The sequence below is a fragment of the Pelophylax lessonae genome, assembly GCF_965119305.1.
Source record: "Pelophylax lessonae genome assembly, chromosome: 8".
NCBI lineage: Eukaryota > Metazoa > Chordata > Amphibia > Anura > Ranidae > Pelophylax > Pelophylax lessonae.
The window spans coordinates 147,424,307-147,450,956 of NC_138775.1; the positions used below are offsets into that span (position 1 = coordinate 147,424,307).

The window sequence follows — 26,650 nt, forward strand, 5'->3', positions numbered from 1 at the left end:
ATTCTCGGTCAGTTATCTGTCCAGGGACTTTGGTCCCCGGAAGAATCCAGGTTGCCGATAAATGTATTGGAACTGAGAGCGATCAGACTTTGTCTGATTCACTGGACCGAGCAGCTCCAGGGCAGCCCGGTTCGGATCCAGTCGGACAACGCCACGGCCGTGGCTTATGTCAATTACCAGGGGGGCACCAAGAGTGTCCGAGCGGCCAAGGAAGTGGCTTGCATTCTTCGCTGGGCGGAACGATTTGTTCCAGCGATCTCTGCGGTGTTCATTCCGGGGGTGGAAAATTGGCAGGCAGATTATCTCAGCCGTCAGACTTTGGATCAGGGGGAATGGTCCCTCCATCCAGAAGTTTTCCACCAGTTGTGCCTACGTTGGGGCACCCCGGATGTGGATCTGTTGGCATCACGATTCAACAGGAAAGTACAGAGATTCGTGGCTCGCTCCCGCGATCCTCTAGCAGAGACCGCAGACGCACTGATCGCCCCGTGGGGGCAATACCAGCTAATGTATGCCTTCCCTCCTCTTGGGTTACTGCCAAGACTTCTTCGCAGGATAGAGGAGGAAGGAATTCCAGTAATCCTGGTAGCTCCGGACTGGCCTCGTCGAGCTTGATACGCCGACTTGGTCAGACTGGTGGCAGACGTCCCGTGGAGACTTCCTCTCAGGGAGGATCTACTGTCTCAGGGACCGATCTTCCATCCTGCTTTACGATCGCTGGTTTTAAACGGCCTGGTTATTGAGACCCAGGTGCTGAAGGACAAGGGATTGTCAGCTTCAGTTATTCCTACTCTAGTTAAAACAAGGAAAGCGACTTCCAGAAAGATTATCATCGTACATGGAAGTCTTATATTGTGTGGTGTGAATCCCTTGGGTTCCATCTACATCTTTATTCGGTAGCCCGAATATTGGCTTTTCTGCAACAGGGAGTTAAGCAGAAGCTGGCCTTGAGTGTTATCAAGGGTCTGGTTTCAGCATTTGCTATCTTCTTTCAGAAGCCTTTGGCTACTCATTCCTTGGTGCGACACCTGGCTCCGCCAGTGCATGCGCCGTTACCATCCTGGGATCTTAATTTGGTGCTGTCGGTTCTTCAGACACCTCCCTTTGAAAATATCAGGGAGATTCCCTTGCTTACTTTATCCCAGAAGGTGGCCTTCTTGGTGGCTATCACTTCTGCACGCAGGGTGTCAGAACTGGCTGCATTATCCTGTTCCCCAGATCTGGTGCATAGGGATAAGGTTGTTCTTCATCCGAATCCATCCTTCCTTCCTAAGGTGGTTTCAAAGTTTCATTGAATGAGGACAGTGTATTGTCCTTCCTATGTCCTTAGCCCAATCATCCTCGAATTTGCATGGCATTCCTTGGAGGTAGTTTGGGCGATCAGGATATATTTGAATCCGTAGTATTCAATTTGTAAAACAGATTCACTGTTTGTGATCACGGATGGCCCTAAGAAGGGGTTGCCTGTTCTGCTGCGACCATCTTTAGATGGATCAGACAGACGGTGGTATAGGCTTATTTTATCTAAGGGTCGGGATCCCCCGTTCCCTGTTAAGGCGCATTCTACTCGGGCGCTTAGTTTCCTGGACCTTCCGCCATCAGGCGTCAGTGGTTAAGGTTTTCAAGGCGACTGTTTAGTCGTCGGTTCATACCTTTACAATATTGTATAAGGTTTATGTGATGGCATCGTCAGATGCCTCTTCTGGCCGCAAGGTTCCTGCAGGCCACTGTTTGAGGAGACTGTTGGTCTACCTCGAGGATTTGTGGGGTAGGTCTCATCTGTTTACTCGATGAGTCCTTTACTTCTGGTTGGCTCCGGTTGGGCCTTCTAGATTGAATTTTGATTTCTGTCAATCCCACCCCTCATTTGTGGCACTGCTTCTGGATGTCCCAGTTCTTGTGAATCAAGAAGACTACGTCTGTCAATGAGCGACAGAGAAAATCGGATTTTTGTAAGATCTTACCGTAAAATCCTTTTCTCTTAGCTCATTGACAGACGTACCCGCCTCTCTATCATTGAGTTGGGTTGGGTTTAATTCTCTGTTGCTGCTTTGTGACAGAACTGATGCCTTGTAGCAGAGAGAGGGAGGATATACCCTCTGGGACTGCCCCTAGGGTGGAGCCAGAACGTTTTTTTCTTTCTGCCTAGTCCTACTCCTGCGGAGACAACATAACCCAGTTCTTGTGAATCAAGAAGACTACGTCTGTCAATGAGCTAAGAGAAAAGGATTTTACGGTAAGATCTTACAAAAATCCGATTTTTGTTGCAGGGGATGCCAGAAATCTGACTTGTATCCTAGGCAGACTTCTGGGAAAATTAGTGAGCCAATCACACAAGCAGGAAATGTTTCTGGGGTGTGGTCAGTACACATTCTGTGTACAGAACCGCTCCAGGTAGCCATATTTCATTGCAATTTCAGAAAATACAACACCTGCAGATTGAAAAGGAAAGGTAATTTTTAATAACAATTACAATATGATTGTGTCGCAATTGTATACGCTATATTTCTTTATTTGCCTTTTTTTTTTTTTTCCCCCACGAAAGTGGAGTTACCCTTTAAATATGAATTTTAAGTGTCTTACAAAATGTTAAACGATCATCAATGTGACTGGCAATGTGTAGTTTTGTAAAAAGCCTATTTGACTTAATTGTACAGTACAAGACATAGGCATAGTATCCATAGACCCCGAGTTATAGCTCATACCAAAATCGGTCTGCTGATAGAGTATTCATGAGGACCTTGGCGCTATTGTGATCGACCTTTCTGTCTAGTCATACCCCTTCAGGTATGAAGTCTTTCAAAGTCTAAACTCTTGTCCTGTTCAAAATCTAACAAAAGGGAAACATTTTTTTTGAAGGGTGAAGCAATTCAGGTTTTTTCACCCCAAAATTCACCACAAAACTCTTATCCAGTGAAAAAGGCATTTACTACAAAATGGGGGGTACCGGTAGTAGATTCAACTGTGGTGTTCTTCAGTTAGCAAGCATCTTGCTATTTAAAAATCTGACCTGCCTTTTTAAGGATCCTGTACTTACGACATTTGAAGAGCTTTTAAGAGTTCTGCTTCTGCAATCTAGGCACTGAAAGTGTGATCTCTAGCTGATTTGTGGCGTGATAGCGCAACTTAGTCTTAGTAGCTTGCCGACGGACTCGATCCAAATGACTTCTTGCAGATTAAATCGCTGTCTTGCTCCAGTAGAGTACTGTACATGTGGTGAATGGAGGCTAAAAGCATGAAGGGGAAGGGCTAACCAAACAGAGCATCCCCTAGCTATGGAGTGATTTGGGGACCAAGGCAAAAAGACAATGCATGGGGATACTTCCCACCGAATAAAACAATTGAAAATCAAAGTCCCAACATTAAAGCTCCGTTCACATTTAGGCATTCTGGATGGCGGCGAATCTTTTGAGTGACAGACGTCCTGTGTTTGTTTGCTCGATTGTGCTGTGATTCGTTGGGCAACAATCATGGCAAAAATTGTGCTTGATTGGGGTGCAATTGGAAGTAACGGAGGTCGCAAGCACATCCTGCAATTTTACGTTGATTCGTGATCCAAGACTTCTAAATGTGAACGGAGCCTTAGTGCAGACTCTGCAAGTAACACCTGAAAGAGAAAAGCAGTGGCATATTGAAGAATAATGCACACCTTAACGTGCTGTAAAACTTTTTTAAAATCATTACTGGTGTCTGTAAGAGATGGCACCGAAGACAATTTGAGTGCATCTTCAGAGGGAAAGACTCATACACCAGTCCTTACATCACTTTTTGAATCAAGTTCTTCAGATGGGAAGGCAGCAACATGGATAAGTCATGCAATAACTTGTATAACAGAAGACCACTTTGAAAAGCGTTCAAAAAACAGTGAGAACTCCGTTAACAGTGAGTCTTTGCATTCAGAGGTGTGAGTGTAACGGCTCATATTTTCCTTGTCAGAATCAATAAGTTCAAATAAAGATTCAATGGCATCCAGAGATCCTGAATATAGATAGACCAATAGTGCTTCTATCCTTCTAAAACTGATTTCTCAAAAAAAAAAAAAAAAACCATACTCTGTGTACTCTTATCTGGTGCTTCCCGCGCACCAGACGAATACAGGCATATATACTCCGTTTCTGGGAAGATTTCCCTTTTGCTCTCCTAAGAACACAAGTCTTACAGACACTCTCCGGTCTCCAACTCCATGCTGGTTCCTGGTGTCGCTGTCCTGTCCCCTACGCGTGTGGACACGGTCATGTCTTCCTCAGGGGGAAATTCTATTGGACATTTTAGGCTTCCAATTGATAATACATACTCAAGCAGGCGCCATTTCCTTGATGTTCACAGGCGCCACCATTTTGTTGTGGTCCTCTGCTTGTATGAATGCAATGAATATTTGTGTTGCTAATCGGAAGAAAGTTTAACCCATTTTGTTAATCCCTACAGGTGGCGATTTTGTATATAAGGCTTATGCTTTTAGACAGGAATCCTTACATAGAAACAATGAAATCCCCCAAAGAGATAAAACAGTGTGTGTGTATACACACGTGTGATATCTGGTTCGAACGTACCAATGTTGGATATAGGGTTTCAATAAAACGATTATATTTGAAGCTATATAAGCTATAAAGGATCCCTTTATCTTGTATAGCTTCAAATATAATCTTTTATTGAAACCCTATATCCAACATTGGTACGTTCGAACCGGATATCACAATTGTGTTTTATATATAATTTAAAATGTCAAATGCACAATATAGAGATGCATATTATTGGAACCCTGTATCTAGCAATGCAAGCCCTAACCCCATAACAAATTTGTGTATATAATGTGCTAAATACATAAAGTGTATAAAAAAATTACTAAAGTTTAAAAGAACTGAAAATCACCTCTGCAAGCCCTTGATATTAGCGCACCCATCCTACAATTGGATACCGGAGTGTGTCTGTAAGGGTCCTTTCACATGAGCGGTGCGCCCGGCAGACTGTTTTGCTCAGTGGGATCGATCTGCCGATCCCCACTGAGCAGGCGGATGCCATAATCCCTTTGAGGAGAAGGCTGGATGTGACCCTTGTTAGGCTATTTCTGCCCCTACTTGAGTGTGGTGGTCACACAAGCCCAGGTGAGATTATTTCTGGTGGGGACGCACTCCGAGGTGACATACGATTTTTTTTTTTTTATTTAGTTTTTTTTGTTGTGTGTGTGCACTGGAAAGAAGTGGAGTGGTGAACACGAGCACTGTTTTGTGGATCATCACTTGGAGACCTTTGCATATATTTGTTTGCATGGCCATTTATGATATAATTGTGGGGATTGTACAAACAATATACGGTTTATTTTTTTTGAATTGCACTCACTCTTGGTTTAGTTTGATTATATAGGATATATTTGTGATATATGGTTTGGTTTGACATCTGACACCTCCAATCATGTATAATTAGCACCAGCTATATTTTTTTGAATGCAGAGTTCTTGACACTATTTATCATTGAGCATGATTTGCAGGATTTATATATATATATTCATCTTTATCCCACTACTTTGATGCCTACCCCTGGATTATTGCAGCCCTTCTTTTTTATTATAGATTAGACTTGGGCTTTGGGGGATCAAAGATTGCAAAGGTACACATCAAAGACAAGGTAGCAACTGTACAAAGTGTTTTTTGCCATATGGATGTTTAGAACAGCTGATGTTACATTTTTTGCTAGGCTTGTTTTCAGCCTGTTGCTGAGGTTGTAACCTGTTTTTGGTTTAGTTGCCCTCTCATGTTCACTACTCTTGGGACATTCCTATAGTTATGATTCTAAGGATAAAAATCCTCTTGAAGTTCATCAAAGGACAGAGACCCCACCCTTGGTTTTTTTTGTAGTTCAACCCCACCCTTGGTTTTTTTGTAGTTCATGTCTTGCTAAAAAAAAAAACCCTTGCAGTTAGGCAAGCCTTCAGTTTGTCTAGGAGGGGACTGCCTTGTAATGGTGGTTTTGTTTTTTTGCCAGTGTCCACAATCATCTGAAGTTGGCAGAATAACGCTATAGTAATGATTCTAAGGATGTGTCTTGTGATATCTGAGAGCAAGAAATGTGGTGTCTCCATTACATTTTTGGTGCTGGATTATGACAATAAAGGGGGATGCTTTTTATGGAATACAGCTTTTTTTTTTTTTTTTTCTTTGTTCCCCATTCATATGAGCTGGGTTCGCACCTATATTTGTAAGTGGAAGGATAGCAGCAGATATACCTGGAACAGCAGCATATTGCTTACCAAATTAAGCTTTTCTAATAGTTGAATTGAGTCTTGAAATTGATGTGGAATCAAGCCATGTATATGCATCTCATTTGTGATGTGCAGCATTCTAGTGTATTCACATGAACCAGGAAAATGCAGTTTTAGGGCTTTGTGGCATACTTTTTATTAAATGACATTTTAAGCCTCCAGGCTTGCTCTTTCACCACCACTGCTCAGTCCTAAAACTCAAAGTTGTTGCCAGTCACTCCAACCATTACACAGCACTCGTCCCTCCAACCATTTCTTGCATATAGTTCTGTACTTATAGTAGTTCTCAATGGGCTCATTGCTGCTCAGTTGGCTGTGCTCACCCGCCTGCCAGTCTCTTGGACACAGGAATAGAGTGCAGCTATCCAGGTTTATTTGGTGTACCCCGATCTGAAAAGTTTTACATACAGCGATACAGCGAATTCTAACTTCCTGAAAATGTTTGCTGAGCAAAGAATGTTCATACAATCTTTGCCACTCTGTCATTGCTTTAGGTTTCTATTAAATAACCTTATTATGGGACTGATAGGGTGAGCAGGGATTTCCCTGCCAGGTATAAAGTTGTAAGCATGCACACTTTAAGACACTAATGTAATGTGTATATATAAATCTAAACTGGCCTATTGTAAGACTGTTTCCCCCTCTTTCTCTATGCAGTACTTAGAGACATCAATGAACGAGGTCGTGATCTGGAGCAGATTCTCTCGCAATATATCACTTTTGTGAAGCCAGCCTTTGAAGAATTCTGTCTGCCTGTAAGTAGTTTTTATTGGTGTGTGTGTGTGTGTGTGTGTGTGTATACATACATACATACATACATACATACATACATACATACAGTAAAATGGCACTACACCAGAATATTGCATCCTTTTCTAAAATCTATAGAATTCCGTCTAAATGGTGATTTTTAGGCTTTATAAAAAAGAAAAGTAAATGTATGTACGCTGAACAAAGACACTATAAAAAGCAAATCCTTTCTGTGACGGACCCCCCTACTCAAGAGTATGTCCGCTGTATAAGCTCCCCTTGCCTGGTACCAGCACGATCCAAGATCTCTTAGCCCACCCAGTCACTTGTTGAGACATCAGTGTAGGGTGGTAAGAAGCATAAGATTGTTTATTTAAACAAACACAGGCACAAAGATATACACTCAGGGGACAATCCCCCCCCCCCTTCCCTCAACGGCTAATCCACATATACATCCCATAATAGGTTAAACCCAAGGCAGACAAACAATAGAACACTGGGATACAGGCACTTAACAATAACAAACCCCAACCTCGAAATATCTAGCAATGGTCTATGAGATACACTTCTATAAGCAGCCTAAAAAGGTCAAACCAATTTATATTTCTTGAGGGATATTGTTCATAAATATTGTCGCACGTGACAGAGACCCTGCGTTCTTTAAACACAAATCACACCTATAGATTCCAGGATAACGGGTAAAACAAAACGCTTAGTCTGGTGTGGTTGTACAGGGAGTCTGATTAGTGCAGCCCCGACTGGTGTTCTTGGTTACCCTGTGCTCCTAATAGACACAGGGTGACTTGTACATAAGAGGGGCCGGGGAAGCTGGACAAGGAGTTTACCACCCTCTCTAAGGTAATCTGGGTTGTACGAGGCCCCCCACCCAACGTGACTTTCCAACCTGTAGAATTTTCTATTTGAAACATCTTGTCTGAAGGGAAAAAAATTTATAGCCCACGTGTGCTTAATTTTTCTGTTTCTAATCTACCCACCTTCACTTTTTTGCTTCTGCATTGTGTGTAGGTAGTCACCTTGGTAGGGAAAGTGTTTTTTTTTTTTTTTTTCCTCATATTGGAGACGCCAGCAAAAGCAGTGCACAGCACAGTAGTGTCATTGCCGAAAGGAACACTATAATAACTGAGGGTGCACCAGCCTTGCGCATTACCTATTTTTTATAAACCTTTTCATGAAGAAATAAAGCAGTTGTATAATCCCAAACCGCATAGGATACAAAGCTCAAATGTCCAGTGACCCACTGCTCCAATGGAGAAGACTCTTCAATGGATGATGTTTCAAAGTTTGGTCCCCTTCTCAGAGCCCTGGGATTGGAGCAGTGGGTCACCGTGGACATTTTGGGAGCTTCATATCCTACACTGAGTATACAAATGTTTTATAAAGGTATTGTGCAAGTCTAGTGTGCCCTCTGTTCTTGGAGTCAGGAAAATCTAAAACGAGAGATATTTGGTAAAGGGGAGGGGAGCTCCAGTACACAGCCTGTGAACGCTACAGCTGTGCATGTTCACTGTACTATGAGGAGAGAGTGTTGTGTCCCTTTTCTCCAATCAGGGCTCAGTGCTTTCTTAACTAAGCTCTGTACTGCAAGATCCCATCACCCAGCTTTTCAGAGCTGAGGTGCTGTGTAAAAACCTTTTCTCTAATGTTCATTGGCAGACACAGCTCCATATCTTCTTGAACAATGAGTTTATGCTGCTCCCCATAGGAATAAGACACTAGGCGAAAAAAACATTTTGAATGTGCTTCTAGGGTAGTCCCAGGGGTTATACTCCCACTTCCTGCTATAGGACTTCAGTTTTGTAGCAAGCAGTGTCCGAACATAAAATCTAACTCAATAGAGGGGCGGGTGCTGTGTCCGTCAATAAACATCAGAGAAAAGGATTTTATGGTAAGACAAAAATCCAGTTTCTCTATCGTTCATCGACGGATGCAGCTCCATATCTTCATTACCATTGGGTTATGCTCCTCCAATCAGGAATAGGCACTAAGCAGGAAAAACTACCACGCCCATGGGGGCTGTCCCTGCAGGCATAACCCCCACACACTCTGCTTCAGATTGCAGTTTATTTCTGCCTAGTTTAGGAATAGGACCTAGCTCCCTGCTGGGATCCGGTCTTTGCTGTAAATAGGGAATTTTTTTTATTTTCGCTAGTTAGTTCCTGGAGAACTACAAGCAACAGCTGGCTGTGGTTTGGGACTGGATAATCTAGATCCTTAAGGTCTCTCAGCCTGGCCAGCGAGTGTGAGCAGGTTTATAGTCCAGAACTAGGCCTCGCCAAGACAGTGCCCCGATGGATGGGGACGAGCCTGTGAGTGAACCATCTCGCTGGGACGCGATCGACCTGGAACGCCCTGAGTCGCGGCGTACCCCCTGGTTGACAGCACCCCCATCCTGGGTGTCGGAGTGGCACCCACCTGATATCGTGGTATGGTGAGTAATTGTCCCTCCAAAACCTCTAGCGGCTTCGGGGCCGACATGGGCCCTATCCCTGGAATGGTCGCACCCTCAGTTCCCCTGGCCTCTCGGGAGGACTAGGCCCAAACCCCTGTCTTTCACCAGGTTGGCCCTGGTGGGGTCCCTTCCTAGTGATCCCTCTGATGCCTAATGTTCAGGGACCCCTTTTGGGGATCCTGGAGGCCGCATGGCACGCTGTGGGGGCTGCCATTTTGCTGTGGATCAATGTGTTTTTTCCCATGGTAAGAGTAAGAGAGGTGGTGGGACATATGCACCAGCCACATGGATAAATGGACTTTCACTTTTGAATTGTCATCGCGTTCAGATTTATTTGCCAAATTATATGGACTTTGGGATTTATCACATTGCATATGAGCACTGTATACACTTTATCACTGTTTGTATCAAGTACCAAGATTTGTGTTTGTACTTAAGGATAATTTATTTTAGCGCACCAGATCATTTTTACACAATCTCCAAGAGTGTCTTGCCGGCCCCAAGAGTATCTTGGCGGCCGAGATTCTGGCCTGGGCTGAACAGTTTGTTCCAGCTTTTTCTGCTGTGCCCATCCCAGTTGTGGAACACTGGCAAGTGGATTACCTGAGTCGCCAGGTGTTGAACCAAGGGAAGTGGTCCCTACACCCGGAGGCATTTCTCCTGTGTGTTCGGGGATGCCTGAGGTCGATCTGTTTGCACCTTCTTGTTGAGACAAGAAGCAGAGGTTTGTAGCCAGGTGTTGAGATCCTCTGGCCGACGCCACAGACACTGACTCCTTGGGGTCAGTATCGGCTGATTTATGCCTTTCCATTAACACTTCTGCCAAGGCTTCTACGCAGGGTAGAGACGGAAATAATTCGGGTGATTCTGGTGGCCCCAGACTGGCCTCGCCGGTCTTGGTATGCAGACCTGGTAAGGTTGGTCGCCGATGCTCCCTGGAGACTTCCTCTCAGGAAAGATCTGCTGTCTCAAGGCCCGATCTTCCATCCTGCTTCACAGTTGCTGGCTTTAACGACATGGCTGTTGAAAGCCAGGTGTTGAGAGAGAGGTCTTTCTGACTCTGTGATTCCTACACTGTTGAAGGCTAGGAAGTCGACTTCCACGAAGATATATCATGTGTGAATTGCTGAAGGTGCACCCTTGCTTGTTTTCCATTGCTAGGGTTTTAGCCTTTCTACAGGAAAGGGTTGAACAGCAGTTGGCTTTGGGCACGATCAAAGGCCAAGTGTCGGCTTTGGCTATATATTTCCAACTCTCGTTAGCCCCACATGCCTTGATTTTGTACTTATTCAGGTAGTACGTAATATGCCTCCTCCGAGACGGTCCCCGCTACCTCCATGGGATCTCAATTTGGTATTATCTGTTCTTTAAAAGCCTCCTTTTGAGAACATTCGGGAGATTTCTCTGCTTTCATTGTCTCAGAAGGTTGCCTTTTTGGTGGCTATCACTTCTGCTCGCAGAGTATCTGAATTGGCGCCGTCTTGCCGTCCACCTTATCTGGTGGTCCACAGAGATAAAGTGGTACTTCGACCCAATCAGTCTTTTTTCTTCCTAAGGTGGTTTCTGATTTCCTTTTTTTGAATGAAGACCTCGTTCTCCTTTCACTTTGTTCCAAGCCTAAGCATTCTAAGTAAATTGCTTTGCATTCTTTGGATGTGGTTTGGGCAATCAAGGTTTACCTGGAGGCCACTGAGTCTTAGGAAATCGGATGCTCTTTTTGTCCTTACCCGAGGGATCTTGTAAAGGATTGGCTACATCTGCTGCGACCATATCCAGATGGATCAGGCAGACGGTTCAGGCTTATTCACTGAAGGGTCCGGTTCCTCCTTTCCCTGAGAAGGCGCATTCTACTAGGGCGTTGAGTGCTTCTTGGGCTCTTCGCCATCAAGTGTCTGTGATGCAAATTTGCAAGGCGGCTACTTAGTTGTCCGTGCATACTTTTACAAAGTTCTACAAAGTAGATGTGTTCATCTTCGGGTGCCTCTTTTGGCAGCAAGGTTTTGCAGGCTGTTTAAAGAGAAACTTTTGTTCTCTTTTGAGGTTTGTTTTTTGTTTTTTTCCTGGTTGAGCTCTTTTTACCTGGTTGGCCAAGTTTAGCCTTTTGGGGAATTATGTTATTTGTGTTTTTGGTCTCCTAACCCTCATGACAATACTGCTTTGGAACATCCAAATGGTAATGAAGCTATGGAGCTGTCAGTCAATGAACGAAAGAGAAAAACGGGATTTTTGTAAGTACTTACAGTAAAATCCTTTTCTCTGTAGTTCGACAAAGCAGCACCCACCCCTCTACTTCTGAGTGTATGGGGTTTTTGGTCTTCTAAACACTGCTTGCAACAAAACTGCAATCTGAAGCAGTGTATGTGGGGTTATGCCTGCAGGAGCAGCCCCCATGGGCGTGGTAAAGTGTGTGTTTGGTTTTTTTTTTTTTTTTCTCTGGCCCCCCCCTGCCTAGTGCCTATTCCTGATTGTTGGAGCATAACCCAATGGTAATGAAGATATGGAGCTGCATCTGTCAAAGTTCAGAGAAAAGGATTTTTTACGGTAAGTTCTTAAAAAAAAAAAAAAAAAAACTTTTCTTTCGTTCATTGACTGACAGCTCCATATCTTCTTGACCGATAGGACGTCCCAAACCAGTGTCTATGTGAGGGTTGGGAATAACACAGCAAGAAAAAACACACTTCCCAAGGGTTAAACATAACCAGGAAAAACAAGAGCTCAACCAGGAACTGGAGCTCACCTGACAAAAATAACAAATACACCCTCAGAGGACTAAACCTCTCCAACAGTGGCCTGCAAAACCTTGCAGGCAAAGGAAGCAGATGCCAACACATCACCTTAATAAAATATTTTTGAAAGTGTGCACAGACGACCATGTGGCTGCCTTGCATACCTGCATCACTTGACACCTGATGACGGAAGGCCCAGGACGCACTAAGCTTCCTCGTAGAATGCACCTTAACGGGCAAAAGAGGCTCCTGACCCTTAATGGAATAGGGCTGCACCACCGTCTGCCTGATCCATCTGGAAATGGTCGCAGCAGATGTGGCCCTCCTATTTTATGGGGTCCATCCATAAGGAAGAAACAGAATCAAATTTCCGGAAAGAACAGTCGCCACCAGGTACACCCTGATTGCCTGAACCACATCCAAAGAATGTAAGGCAATCTCTTTAGGATGCTTAATCTTAGGACACAGAGAAGGCAACACAATGTCTTCATTTAAATGGAAACCAGAGATGACTGACAGATACGAAGCACCGCCTTGTCTCTGAATGACAGGATAATGCAGCCAGCTCAAACACCCTGCACGCAGAAGTAATAGCCACCACGAAAGCTACCTTCTGTGTCAAAGTGAGCAGAGAAATCTCATGAATATTATCAAAAGGCAGTTTCTGAAGAACCGACGGCACCAAATTGAGGTCCCACAGAGGCAATGGAAACCTCACAGGGGGAGCCAGGTGGCGGACCTCCTAAACCAATGAATTTGTGGCAAACGGGTGTTGAAAGAAAATCGCCAGGGCTGATATCTGGCCTTTGAAGGTACGCTGATCTACACCTCTTTGGAGAAACTCGAGACACCAAGAAGGAACGGGGGGCGGGGGGAGAACCCTGGGAACCCCCAGTTGAGACTCACACCAAATAATGTACGCCCTCCAGACTCTCTATCTTCTAGAAGTAGATTTTCTAGCTTCTAACAATGTAGAAATCGCAGATTCAGAGACCCCACTATCCTTCAATAGCCAGGCCTTCAAAGCCAGCGACTGTAAAGCAGGATGGAAGATGGGTCCTTGAGTTAACCGATCTTCAAGGTACATCGGAGGCCAGTCGGGTGCCACTAGGATGACCAGAATCCCTTCTGCCTCGATCCTTAGCAGTAGTCACAGCAGAAGAGTCAGCGAAGGAAATGCGTACATTGGACTATATTGGCGCCAAGGAGCTACAAGAGCATCCGTAGCGTCTGCCAGAGGATCTGGAGACCTTGCTACGAACCTCTGCACTTTCCTGTTGAGACGAGAGGCCAACAGGTCAACATCAAGGTCCCCCCCCCCCCCCAACCTGAGGCACAGTTGATAACACCTCCTGGTGGAGAGGCCATTCGCCCTTATCCAACTTCTGCCAACTGCGGTAATCCGCCTGCCAATTTCCCCCCCCTGGAATATGCACGGCAGAGGTGGCTGGAACAAAGTGTTCTGCCTCCTAGAATTCCGACTTCTTTGTGGGCCGCTAAGGCACTTTTGGTGCCTCCTTGATGGACACATGCCACGGGCATGGCATTGTACGATTTTGAATCCTCACTGGGCACCACTGTAGACGATTCATCCAATGAATTAGGCAAAGCCTGATCGCCCGAATTTCCAGGATATTAAACTGCAGACTGGACTACTCCAAGTCCGAACCCCCTGAGCCTAGCCTGTACCCAATACACCTCCCCATCTGGAGAGGCTGTCATCTGTTGTGACCACCCTCCAGTACAAGGGGAGAAAGGGATTTTCCCTGTCGAAGCGCCAGAGAGTGGAGCCACCAGATCAGGGATCCCCTCGTACTCCAGCTAAACGGGATCAGATTGTCTAGAACCTGTAGATTCTTGTTCCATTTGACAAGGATCTCCTTCTATAGAGACCTGGTATGGAACTGAGCAGATGGAACTGCCTCGACGGTGGAGACCATCAGGCCCAACAATTTTGCATCCAAGTCCTGAGGGATAATCGCCAGGTGGACAACAGGAGGCGTGTTGCATCCTGCAACTCCTGGAGTTTCACCTCTGGAAGAAACACCCGGGCTAAGGTAGTGTCCGACCCTGATAGTTAAATTTTGTGGATGGAACCAGAACAGATTTTTTGGAAGTTTTTTTCCATCCGAACTCTTGCAAAGTTTGCACGGCTATGTCCAGATGTTTTTTTTTTTTTTTTTTTTTTTTTTTTTTTAGGGCATTCGGAGACTGTTTACAGAAGCAGATCGTCCAGGTACCCCAGCACTGCAATCCCCTTCTGCCTCAGTAAAGCCAACAATTTTTTTTGTAAAATACCAGAGGAGTCGAGGCGAGACCAAAGGGTAATGCCACGAATTGCTAGTGCTCCTCGCCTACAGCAAAGCGAAGGAAATGCTGTATCCCGACATATGTTGGAATATGAAGGGAAGGTAAGCTTCCTTTATCGATGGAGGTCAGAAAATCCCCTTGATGAAGGGATGCCACCACTGCGAATGGATTCCTTTCAAAATTTCTGAACCCGCACAAAGTGGTTTAAAACCTTTAAGATCCAGAATGGGACGGACCTTGCCTTCCTTCCTGGGAAAAGTAAACTATGAACAAAACCCCTAAAAGGGTTCCAATACCGGTACAATGGCCCCCTGTGAGAGCAGATCCTGTACCGCCTCAAGACCTTGTAGACTATCTGGGAACAAACGCAGATTGGAAGGAAAGAACCATGCCGGAGGCAAGGACAAACTCGATCTTGTACCCGGACTGAATCAACTTGTTGACCCATTTGTCTTGAATCCAGGATTTTAAAGTTTCTTGCACTGATACAAACAATGTATCCACCAGTGCAGTTTCATGCGTGCCTGTAGTGAAAGAGGAATCTCTATTGGAGCACTCGGGGTGCATGGACTCAGATCAAGTAGGGTGACTCGTGTCCATGTGACGAGGATGCAGGTGAAGGCGGGGGACGCTTTTTTACTCGCCCTATTTTGGAGGACCAAATCTACTTTAGACACCAGTGAATGCAGGACTGCCATCACAGCAGACAAGATGGACTGGGACCCCACAGCCTCAGAGGGGGGGTCAGGTGGTGACATGCTCCAGGGACTCATGGGTTAACCTGGAACCACCACCATTTGTGTGGAAAAAAGGCTATGGATTGACTTTGGGTATAGTCTGCCTGCCCAGAGATGGATCGACTCTAGGCCAGTCCCTGCTGAACCGGCTTAAATTTGAACCATCCATGGTTGTCTTTAAGGGGTGATTTTTCTCAACCTAAATTTTGTACCACATGTAAATGCTGCAAACCGTTTTGAGCTAGTTTTTAGCATACAGTAAATCTTCTTTTTTTTTTTTTTTTTTTGCCTCTACCCTTCAAAGCACCTTACATTAAAACAAAGTTGAGCAATACAGAATGTGGCTGAAGGCTTACAAAAGTGTTTTTATTTATTTTTTATGTAGACCAAGAAATACGCAGATGTGATAATTCCCAGAGGTGCTGATAACCTGGGTAAGTGAATGTCATAACTGGACACTACATTGATTTAGTGTTTTAAATTGTTAATGTGTCACATTTTATTACTTGTGCTAATTTATTACTCAAAGTCTTGGTCAGTAACACATGTACATTTTTATTTTGCCAAACCTATGCTACTACACCAAACCATGTAGTGATGTAGACCTCAGCAGGTCCGTGTATAGGGTTTTTTTTTTTTTTTTTGTGTGCTTATTTGTGTCGAATACTGACCTTACTGAAAATGCATGTTTGATAAACAGTTGTGCTGATGTGGAGGGGATCGGTTCCTCTATATGCCACCGCACCTGCTTTCCATCTACTTTCTGCTGCCTTTGGGCTTCTGTGCACTCTTTGGCCCTCGTCCCCTGCAGCTCTGCTTGGTTTTCCCCTCCCTTCTCCCACTGGTTGCTATGGGGGATACGCCAGGATGGAGAGTGGGGAAGATTTACTTGACTCTTCCTTGCCTAAATGAATAAGTACTGATCACTGACTCTGTCCATAACTAAAGCATACTGTTTACTATGCTTCAGTTTGTAAATGAATGGGAAGCTCTGTAGAGGGCTACATTGCATCTGGAAGGTATTCAAAGCACTTCACTTTTTCCACATTAACAGCCTTATTCCAAAATAGATTAAATTAATTTCCTCAAAATTCTACAAGCAATACTCCATAATGACAATGTGAAAGAAGTGTTTTTTGAAATCTTTGCAAGTTTATTAAAAATAAAAATGGAAAAAAATCCCATGTTCTTGTATTTACAGCCTTTGCTAAATACTTTGTTGAATCCCCTTTGGCACCAATTGCAACCTCAAATCTTTGAGTATGATGCTACAAGCTTGGCACACCTATTTTTGCATAGTTTCTCCCATTCTTCTTTGCAGGACCCCTCAAGCTCCATCAGGTTGGTTCAGAAGCGTCGGTGCACATCCATTTTTTAGATCTTTCCAGAGATGTTCAATCGGGTTCAAGTCTGGGCTCTGGCTGGGCCACTTAACCACTTATGGAACGCCTGCTGCAGTTTTACCTCGGTACTTTGAAGCTAAATACCGGGGTTATGCAGCAGATAGCTGCCATAACCTCTGTATTTTTTTTTTTTTAAACGGTGGGCGGTCCGCTTTAACATAAGGGTGGTCCCAGAGATGGAATCTCCTTTATGGGTGGCTGGAGAGGTCCCCTCCCCCTCGCCGCTTCCCGGTTTTCCCTGCTTACCGGATCCGTCAGTAGCGGGTAAAACAATCCGGTCCGCTCTCCTCTCAGGCAGGAAGTGGAGTGAGGGCAAGATGGCTCTATGACCTTGGAGGACCGGAGCAACGTCATAGCAACAGTTTTTGAGCCCATTTATTTCATCATGGGGGGGAAAAAAAATATTTTTTTTTTCTTAGTGTAGATGTGGGATCTGAGGTCCTTTTTGACCCCAGATCTCACATTAAGAGGTCCGGTCATGCTTATTTCTATTACAAGGGATGTTTACATTCCTTGTAATAGGAATAAAAGTGATCAATTTTTTTTTTTTTTTTTTTAAGGACCATTTAAAAATAAAATAAATTAAAGCGTTTCGTCTCCGTTTGCGCGCAGAAGCGAACGAATACCCAAGTCGCGCCCACATGTGTAAACGGTGTTCAAACCACACGTGAGGTATCACTGCAATTGTTGGAGCAAGAGCAATAATTTGAGCCCTAGTCCACCTCTGTAACTCTAAACTGGTAACCTGTAGAAATTTTTAAATTGTCGCCTATGGGTTTTTTTTTTAAGTACCAATGTTTGTCGCCATTCCACGAGTGTGTGCAATTTTGAAGCATATGTTTGGTATCGATTTTACTTGGCGTAACATTTCTTTCATATTCTAGTAAAAAATTGGGCTAACTTTACTGTTTTTTTCTTATATTTAGTTTAAAAAAAATTGCGTTTTGTAAGACCGCTGTGCAAATACGGTGTGATAAAACATATATATCGCAACAATCTCTTCCCATTTTATTCTCTAGGGTCTCTGCAAAAAAAAAAAAAAAAACCTGATTGATTTTAACTTGTAAACAAGTGTCAAAAAAAGGCTTGGGTCAGAAGTGGTTAAGGACACTTGAGTTGTCCTGTAGCCACTCCTTTATCTTGGCTGTGTGCTTTATGGCTTGGATTGTGCACTAACTGTGGGACCTATCTTTGGACAGGCGTGTGCCTTTCCAAATCATGCCCAATCAACTGAATTTACCACAGGTTGACCCCAAGTCATAGAAACCTCTTCAGGATCAGTAGAAACGGGGCTGTGAATACTTGTGTACATGTGATTTATTATTTATTTTTGCAAAGATTTCAGACAAACTTTAATTGCGTGGTCATTATGGTGTATTGTTTGTAGAATAAAATGTAATCCACTTTAAAAGAAGGCCCAACAGGACTACAAAAAAAAATGTACGAATAAAATTTCTTTCGTTCATTGACGGACACTGCTCCTGATTCTTCTTTACCATTGGGTTATACTGCTGCCTATAGGAGTAGGACACTAGGCAGGAAAAAGCTTGACTATGCCTATGGGCAGTCTCAGGGGGTATACACCCACTCTCAGCTATAGGCACTTTTTTTTTTTTTTTTTTTTTTCCTCCTAGTCAGGAGTAAGGACCTAGTTCCTTGCTGGAATCTCTGGTCCTAGTGGTTTTTTTTTTTTTTTTTTTTTTTTTTGTTCCTGTGAGAATCTACAATCAATTGCCGGACTGGGCGATGGACTGGATAATTTAGATCCAGAGGGTCCCACCAGTCTGGCGAGCGCATGCAGAGCGCAGCTCCGTTCTAGGTCAGCCGTGATGTAGCCCCACTGGACATGGGCTGGCCTGTGAGTTAAATGTCTTGCGAGGACGCATACGACCTGGCCTGAGTCGCAGCGTTTCTTCTAGCCGACAGCACCCACATTACGATGGAGCGGTGGTCTGTCCAGAACAGTGCCCACCCTGTTCCTGGTATGGGAATTGGCTGCCCCCCTCTACTCCTGCAGGGTTTTGGGGTGCACGGTGGGACCCTCGGGTTCCCCCCTCCCCCCCCCCCCCAGCCCCTCTAAAATATGGGTGGCCACTGTGGGTCTTTCGGTCCCCCTAGATGAGGTTATGAGCTGGCTGTTGCGGCATGCTCTTAAGGGGGAGCTGGTTGGAGTTGCTGCTGACTGGGTTTTTCTTGGTGCGCAATGGGGGGTTGAGAAGGGTTCCCTGCCACCCTGGGGGTTGGTGACTGGGGCAGGGATGTCCATTGGGCTCACCGCTTCATTTTTTGGGCTGGGGGAGCAGATAGTTTAGCATCCACGAGTATGCGCCTCACGTGGCTGGATCTAGCCAAAAATTTAGGCTGCTTTGCGGCCTACTAGTCGGAAACTACATGAGGCAGCCCCTGTGAGGGTGGCTGAAGCCACTGCCTCCTGTTTGGGCATTTGCCCTCCCCCCTGCTGCCCCTGGGTGGTTGGCTCCGCTGGGGCTCCCGTCCAAGAGGGTGGGGGGCCAACAAAAATGAAGGCTGCAGGCCTGCTAGTCGGGCGCCTCCGTTGGGAGGGGGTGGCACCAGTGCCTTTTTAGCTGAAGACCCCACTCTTCCTTTGTGCATCTGCTGGGCTGGGATCCGTGCACTTGCAAATTTAGGCCGCAGCCTGCTAGGCTGTTTGGTCAGCTTGGGCCTCCCTTGGAAGGGATGGCGCTTCATTTTTTGACAGCCTTGCCAACATTGTGTGGGACACCTGCCCCTTTCAGCGCTGCGGGACCATCGGTGTACCCTGCCTGCGTGTCGTGGCGGACAGTCCCCTTTTTAAGGGGGCTATTTCCTATAATGCCCTCTATCGAGGGCTCAGAGGGCAACCCCCCCCCATTTCTTTGCAGGGTCCAGTAGATGGGCCCTTGGTCGGCGTCCCCTTTGCAGGATCAGTTGCAGAACGTCAGTTGCAGTTGGCAGCCTCCCCTGATTGTTTTCCGGTTGAGCTTGGTATATAGCAACCGTACTGGCTCTGTCCACGCACCCTGAGTGCTCGGATAGTGAAGACGAATCCTCTGCTCCTCTAGCCACACATGAAAAGGTGCTGGTTGATGCACTATTTGTGTCAGTGTGTGACACTAAAAATGGAGGTTGAGGTTGATGCTGCGTCTGAGACGCCGGTCCCCTTTTGCACCCACAGGCCTTCCAAAGCGACGAGGGTGTTCCTATGTGACAATGTTGTCAAAGTGGAAAAAACAGTGGGGTTATCCAAAACGCAGTGGTTCCGAAGCGATTTTTGCTTGCGGTGTCCTTATAAGGATTAACTGCGTTTAAAGTTAAAGTGGATGGTCCGACCTGTAGTGGAGTCGTCTGTTTCCAGCTTAACCACTTTACCACCGGAGGATTTTGCTGTCTTGCGTCCAGGGCACTTTTTGCGATTCGGCACAGTGCGAATTTAACTGACAATTGCGCGGTCATGCAACGCCATATCCAAACGAAATTTGCATCCTTTTTTCCCTCACAAACCGCTTTCTTTTGGTGGTATTTGATCACCTGTGCGTTTTTTTTTTTTTTTTTTTTTTTTTTTTTTGGGGGGTACCAGTGACATTACTACAGTAATCAGTGCTATAAATATGCACTGTTACTGTAAAAATGACACTGGCAGGGAAGGGGTTAATTTTATTGGAGAGGGAGGGGTTAATGTATGCCTGGTGCTTACTGACGTGTGTGGGGAGGTGACTGAGTGACACGGACAGATTGCAGGTTCAGCTATGTTGAACCCTGCAATCTGACCCTGCCTGTCACTTAGGAGATCCGCCCGCTTTGTTCACACAAGCGGGCGGATCTCCAAACTCTATTCCCAGACGATCGGGGGAAGAGCGGCGGTGATCACCGCCACTCCTCCCCTGGCCTGACTCCCGCTGTGACTGAAAATGGCTGGAGCGAGCCTCCGGAGGCGCGCGCCGCCCACAAGGGGAGGAGTTCAGCGACGTAGGTCTACGTCGCTGGACGATAACGAGCCACATTGCCGCAGTAGCAGCAATGTGAGCGGTCATTATGTGGTTAAATAAAGCTACCTTTATTCTGGTTGAAGAGTCTCCAGCCTTTAAATATCCAGCTGATAGGAGGGTGGAGGCACTAGCCTGCCATATGTTCACTGTGGCTGGTTCGGCACTTAGGCCAGTTTTTACTGTTGCCCTGGTTTCGCAAAATAAGTAGGCTAAACTTCTTCTTTATTTTTTTACGCTGGAACTTGGAGGGGAAACGGCTCCCCCCTGTCTTGCGGAGCTGGCAGATCAGTTGGTCCAGGGGCTACAGTTTATCTGTGATGCCTCTTTGGATGTGGCTCTTTTGATTTCTAGGCTGTCTGTATAAGCAGTGGTCCTTTGGCATATTATCTGGCTGAAATACTGGTCTGCGGACCAGACTTCTAAAATGGCCTTATCTGATCTCCCCCTTGTAGGGGATTGCCTGTTTGGGGCTTCCCTGGATGACCTCGTTAGGGGCCTCACAGGGGGAAGAGTACTCTTCTTCCACAGGCTGCCAAGGGCAAGAAGCCTCGTCTTAGAACACCGTTCTCCCTGGCTCAGGTTTTTATTCATCCCTCAGGGTCTCAAGACGAGGGATCAAAAGTCAGGGTCTCAACCAGAGGTTCCAAGAGGACCTGGTCTGGCAAGCCACGAGCAGGCTCTACCAGACCTATGGACAAGGCTGCCTTTGCTTGAAGGGGCGCCCTCACCCATATCTGGGATGGTGGGACGTCTTCACTAGTTTCCGAATCCATGGACCTCCCTGGTATAGGACACATGGGTCCACAAAGTTATTCGGTCAGGCTACAAGATCGAGTTTGGTCTCATCCTCCAGAAAGGTTCTTCCCTTTCAACCTGCACTTGTCCCCAGATCACTTGCTGCTCTTTGGGGTAGTGCAAGACTTGTTCCTTCAAGGGGTGGTTGTTCCCATTTCTGAACTTTTCAGGAGTTTCTAGTCAAACCTTTATAGTTCCCAGGAAGAAAGGCAAGGTACGTCCAATTCTGGACCTCAGAGCGCTAAACTGCTGATGCGAGTACAGAATTCAATTCACAGGGTAGTGGCGTCCCTATGTCAGGGGTATTTCTTCTCGCTTCTATCAATATCAAGGGCGCCTACCTGCACATTCTAATATGTGCTGGTTACCAACGCTTCCTCCGTTTTGCCACGGGCGAGGAGCATTATCTGTTTGTGGTGTGCCCCTTGGGTCTCTCCTCTGCTCATCAGGTCTTCCCAAAAGTATTGGTCCTGGTGTTGGCATTGTGTGAGTCAGCGGGGGATTGCGGTACTGGGGTATCTGGACGATCATTTTCTGTGAGCGGAGTCTCTGGCTGCTCTGATGGACAACTGGAGATTGCTCTGCGAACTCTGATGGAGTTCGGTTGGATTCTGAACCTCCAGGAGTCTGCTTTGGTTCTGTCCACCAAAACTGGACTATCTGGAGTTTTTACAGAGGAAGAAACATGCTGGCTGAGGCAGTGAGACCCAGAGTCCAGACATTGCTGAACAACAGAAGCTGAATTGCCTCTTGCAGACGGTCATGCCTCCAGGCTTGCATGCGGGTGCTGAGCCTGATGGTGTCCACCCTCAAGGTGGTCTGTTTGCACAGTACACATAAGATCTCTGCTAAAGAAATTATAGTGAAATGGGACAAAGATCCACGGTCTCTAAAGGTAACTTCGTTCTCTGGCACTTCGACAGGGAAAATCCTGTTATCACAGATGCCAGCCTGTCTGGGTGGGGAGGTGTCCTCAGCACAGATGTGCTCAGGGGATCTAGACTCTAGCAGAGTCTAGATTGCCGATTAATGTTCTGGAAATCCGAGCGATCAACCTTTGTCTGGCTCATTGGAGAATTCGTCTTCAGGGGTGTCCAGTACAAATTAATTTGAACAATGCCACGGCCGTGGTCTGTCAATCACCAAGGGGGCACATGTAGTGTCCTGCTAGCTCGGTAAGTAGCCGGCATTCTAAGGTGGGCTTTTTTTTTTTTTTTTTTTTTCCAGCCCTCTCAAATTTCTGCCACGACTCCTGTGCAGGATCAAAGCAGGTGGATTCCATCCAGACTGACCTCGCTGGTCTTGGTACACCGATAGGGTACAGCTGGTTGCTGATTCTCCTTTTGGAGCTTCCCCCTCGGAGGATCTGCTGTCCCAAAGACCGATCTTCCATCCTGCTTTAGTCGCTGGCTTTGACAGCTTGGCTGTTAAAAGCCAGGTGCTGAAGGATGGCGGTTTGTCTCACTCAGTGATTCCTACGCTGTTAAAAGCTAGGAAATCGACTTTCAAGGAAGATCTATCATTGTACGTGGAAGACTTGCATTGCGTGATGCGAGTCTCTTGGGGTTCATCCTCGCTCCTTCTATGTGGATCAGATCTTAAAGCGGAGTTCCGGCCTTGGAAATTATTTTTTACTAAAAATACCCCCGGGACAGTCGGGGCTAGTGCATTCCACAATGGATAGCCTCTGAACTGTCCCAGGTCGCACTTACCTTAAGAAGAAATACTTAACTTGAACATTTCTTCTCCAGCGCTGCCATCTCAGGTGTGGGCAGCTGAAGCCAGCGCGTCCTCTTCCGTCCCACAATGCACTGCACCGGCCCCGCAGTCCCTTCCGGGGCAGGCGCGTCATCCCTGCAGAGCTTCTGGGCATGCCCAGAAGGTGTTTAGCAGGGAATGACACGCCTGCACCGGAACTGACGAGCGGGGCCGATGCAGTCACATTGATTCCTGGGAGCGATGACGTTCAGCTCCCAGGAATCAATGCAAGCAGGAAATGACAGCATCGGCCACAGAGGGAGGAAGTGGAAGAAAGGTGAGTATTTTTTTTCTTCAATAGCAAGGTAAGTAAACAAAAAAAAAAAAAAAAAAAAAATCGTGATTATTCATTTATTTTACAAGCGACACTGAGCAAGCGGATGGCCCAAAGTGGATTTTGAGGCCGGAACTCCGCTTTAACCTTCCTTCAACGGGGGTTGCACAGAAATTGTACCATCAAAATCCGCTTTGGCGGTCTTTTTCCAATGACCTTGGCCTCACTCCTTGGTGCGTACCTTTTTCTTCAGGATGTCTGACATTTGGTTCCTCTGAGGGTGTATTTTTTTCAGATGAGCTCCAGGTGTATGTTTGAGCTCCCTTACCTGGTTAGCTATGCTTAGCCTTGAATTTTTTCTGCTTTTTTCCCATCCCTCCTGTTAACACTGCTTTGGGACATCCCAGTGGTTAAGAATCAGGAGCTGTGTCCATCAATGAACAAAAGAGAAAATTAGATTTTTGACATGCTGTAAAATCCATCTCTAAAGTTCATTGACAGACACAGCACCCACCCCTCTGTGGAGTTGGCTGTCTCCTGACACTGCTTGTAACAAAACAGAGTGCCTATAGCTGAAAGTGGGTGTATACCCCCTGGGACTGCCCATAGGCATAGTATCCTACTCCTCTAGGAGGTGGTATAACCCAATGATTAAGAATCATCTGTCCATCAATGAACATCAGAGAAATGGATTGTACGGTAAGTCAAAAATACCCATAAAAAAATGTTAAATAATAAAATAACCATAAACTGACACTAGTGGCGGAACTACCAGTGTTGCAAAGGTCAGACCAGTGTTAATTTCGTCGACTAAAACGTTTTCATCGACTAACACAATTCAGATGACTAAAAAACAACTAAAACTAAAATAGCCTTTTAGTCTTAAGACTAAAATATGACTGAAACTAAAATGGCATTTTAGTCAAAAGACTATAACTAAATCGAAATTTGCTGCCAAAAATTAACACTGGTGCATGCTCAAAGCATAAATAATAACCTATTAGATTTTTCACTCCAGGACCAGCAGTAGTATATAATGAGTTTGGAAATTGTAGAGAAATGCTTAAATAATGCATTACAAATTACAATTGAACTACACCCATTTGATTATAGATGACTAAAATGAGTTTTAGTCGACTAAAATGTAGGGCGTTTTAGTCGACTAAAATATACTGGAGTTTTAGTCGACTAAATACGACTAAAACTAAAACACTTGCAGAAGACTAAAATGGGACTAAAACTAAAATGCCATTTTAGTCCTAAGACTAAGACTAAAACTAAATTGAAATTTGCTGCCAAAATTAACACTGGGTCAGACTTGCAACTGGGCCCTGGTTTTCCACCACCAGGCTCTAAAGCGAAAGGGGTCAGGGGGCCCTTCATGATCTTTCACCAGGGCCCTCAAGGTTCTAGTTACGTTACGCCTCTGAAGTGAGCAATCCCAGAGATGTATGTCAAATGTTTGTCCTACTTCAGATTATTTTATATTCTAGTTTTGTTTTCCTGTCAACAGTGGCCATCAACTTGATTGTTCAGCACATTCAAGATATTCTAAATGGTGGATTAACAAAGAGGCAGACTAATGGTTACGTGAACGGTTACACAAGCCATCGGATTAGGCACCCCTCAGAATCTAGCAGCAGCCGACCTCACTAAAGTGCCCCGTGAATATGGAATCTCCTCCTATATACGTTACACCAATACAAAGTATTCCACTACAACCTGGAGAGACGAACCAGCTTTCTTTGGAGAAATATTGTTTCCTATGGGCTAAATGAGCTCTGGCATTTCCTCCTGCAAGAAATTTTAACATGACTACTGCAACAAGAACAAAACATGCTGGAATTTGCAGCTGAGTCAGAATTGGGAAGCCTTGGCTTAAAACGATGCCTTTTTTTTTTTTTTTTTTTTTTTTCCACCCATTTTTGCTAACTCCTAATCTGAATGGAGAAAGGGAAGGATGGACTTAAAAATCTAAACTTGAACAACCATACTGACTACTGACAAAAAAAAAGATGCCCACAAACTACCCTGATATCCCATTAAATCTAGATTTGTGATGTGAAATGCTGCAGTTATTTGCCATAAGTATTTTCAAAACTTTGTCAATTCAAATGTTCTTTATAGGGACAAGATTGGTTAAAAGGACAGTAATTGAGGCAGTGTCACTACCCCACAGGGTAGGTGTGGGATCACCTTAAAATAATTTAACGTGCCCATGGTGTGTTTTTTTTTTTTTTTTTTTTTTGTTTTCTTTTCCCCCCTTAGATGTTAAACATCTGACTTAGTAAGGTGGGTAGCAGGGCATCACCACTTAGAACAGAAGACTTGCCTTTTTCCAGTGCCAAAAGCATGATTGTGGGTTTTATAACGTTACTCATGGGAGACCTTCATATTTGCATTGTTTAAAGTTGGCGAAGTATTTATTTACTTTATACCCTGTGTTACTTTCTTTTTTAATCTCTACTGTATTGTTACCCTTTCTAAAATGAGTAATGATTTAATAAAAAGCTGTTATGAAGGGCAGACATTTAAAAAAAAATAAAAAATAAAAAATAAACTACTTGCTCAAGATGTTTGTACTACTGACTGTGTTGCCAGTTATGTTTGTCAAATTTTAGTTTAAACTATAAATCATGTAGTTGCCTCTGACTTTTTTAGGAGGAGTGAATGTGTTTACCCATGAAAGCCCCTGTTGGACTACAATCTGCACTTTTATAGACTGCCTTGTTTTAACTGCATCCCTTTTGAGTGATTTACATGTCCCAGTTATTGGAAAAACTGGTGCACCTTAGAATGGACAATAAGGGTCCTTTCACACGGCTGCTCCGTGTGTCCGCAAATCATCCTATTTTTTTGCGGACATAATGTAAGTGAATGGCACTGCGGATGTCAGCGGAATACCATCCGCTGACATCAGATTTTCCTCCTTTCAGTTCTGTTCCGTTTTTTCGAATGGAACAGAACCCCATTTTTTCTTCCGTGTAAAAAAACGGAAAGGAAGGAAAATCGGATGTCAGCGGTGACATCCGCAGTGCCATATACTTACATTATGTCCGCATATCATCCGCAAACGGATGGGATGATATGCGGGCACACGGAGCGGATGACAGAAATGTCATCCGCTCCGTGGAAAAAAAAAAAAGTCCCGCAGCGGACCTTTCACACGGAGCGGCCGTGTGAAA

At 45.0% G+C, this 26,650-nt stretch overlaps 1 protein-coding gene across 1 annotated transcript in view; it reads left to right on the forward strand.

Moving 5' to 3' along the window:
• UCK2 (uridine-cytidine kinase 2) overlaps nucleotides 1–25,638 on the forward strand; it is an 81,685-nt gene extending 56,047 nt beyond the window's left edge. The window contains exons 6-8 of the mRNA XM_082264743.1: nucleotides 6,914–7,011; nucleotides 15,635–15,683; nucleotides 24,979–25,638. Coding sequence (XP_082120869.1) covers nucleotides 6,914–7,011; nucleotides 15,635–15,683; nucleotides 24,979–25,121 — 290 coding nt within the window. The 3' untranslated portion in view covers nucleotides 25,122–25,638. The remainder of the gene's footprint in view (nucleotides 1–6,913; nucleotides 7,012–15,634; nucleotides 15,684–24,978) is intronic.
• Nucleotides 25,639–26,650: the final 1,012 nt, after the last annotated feature.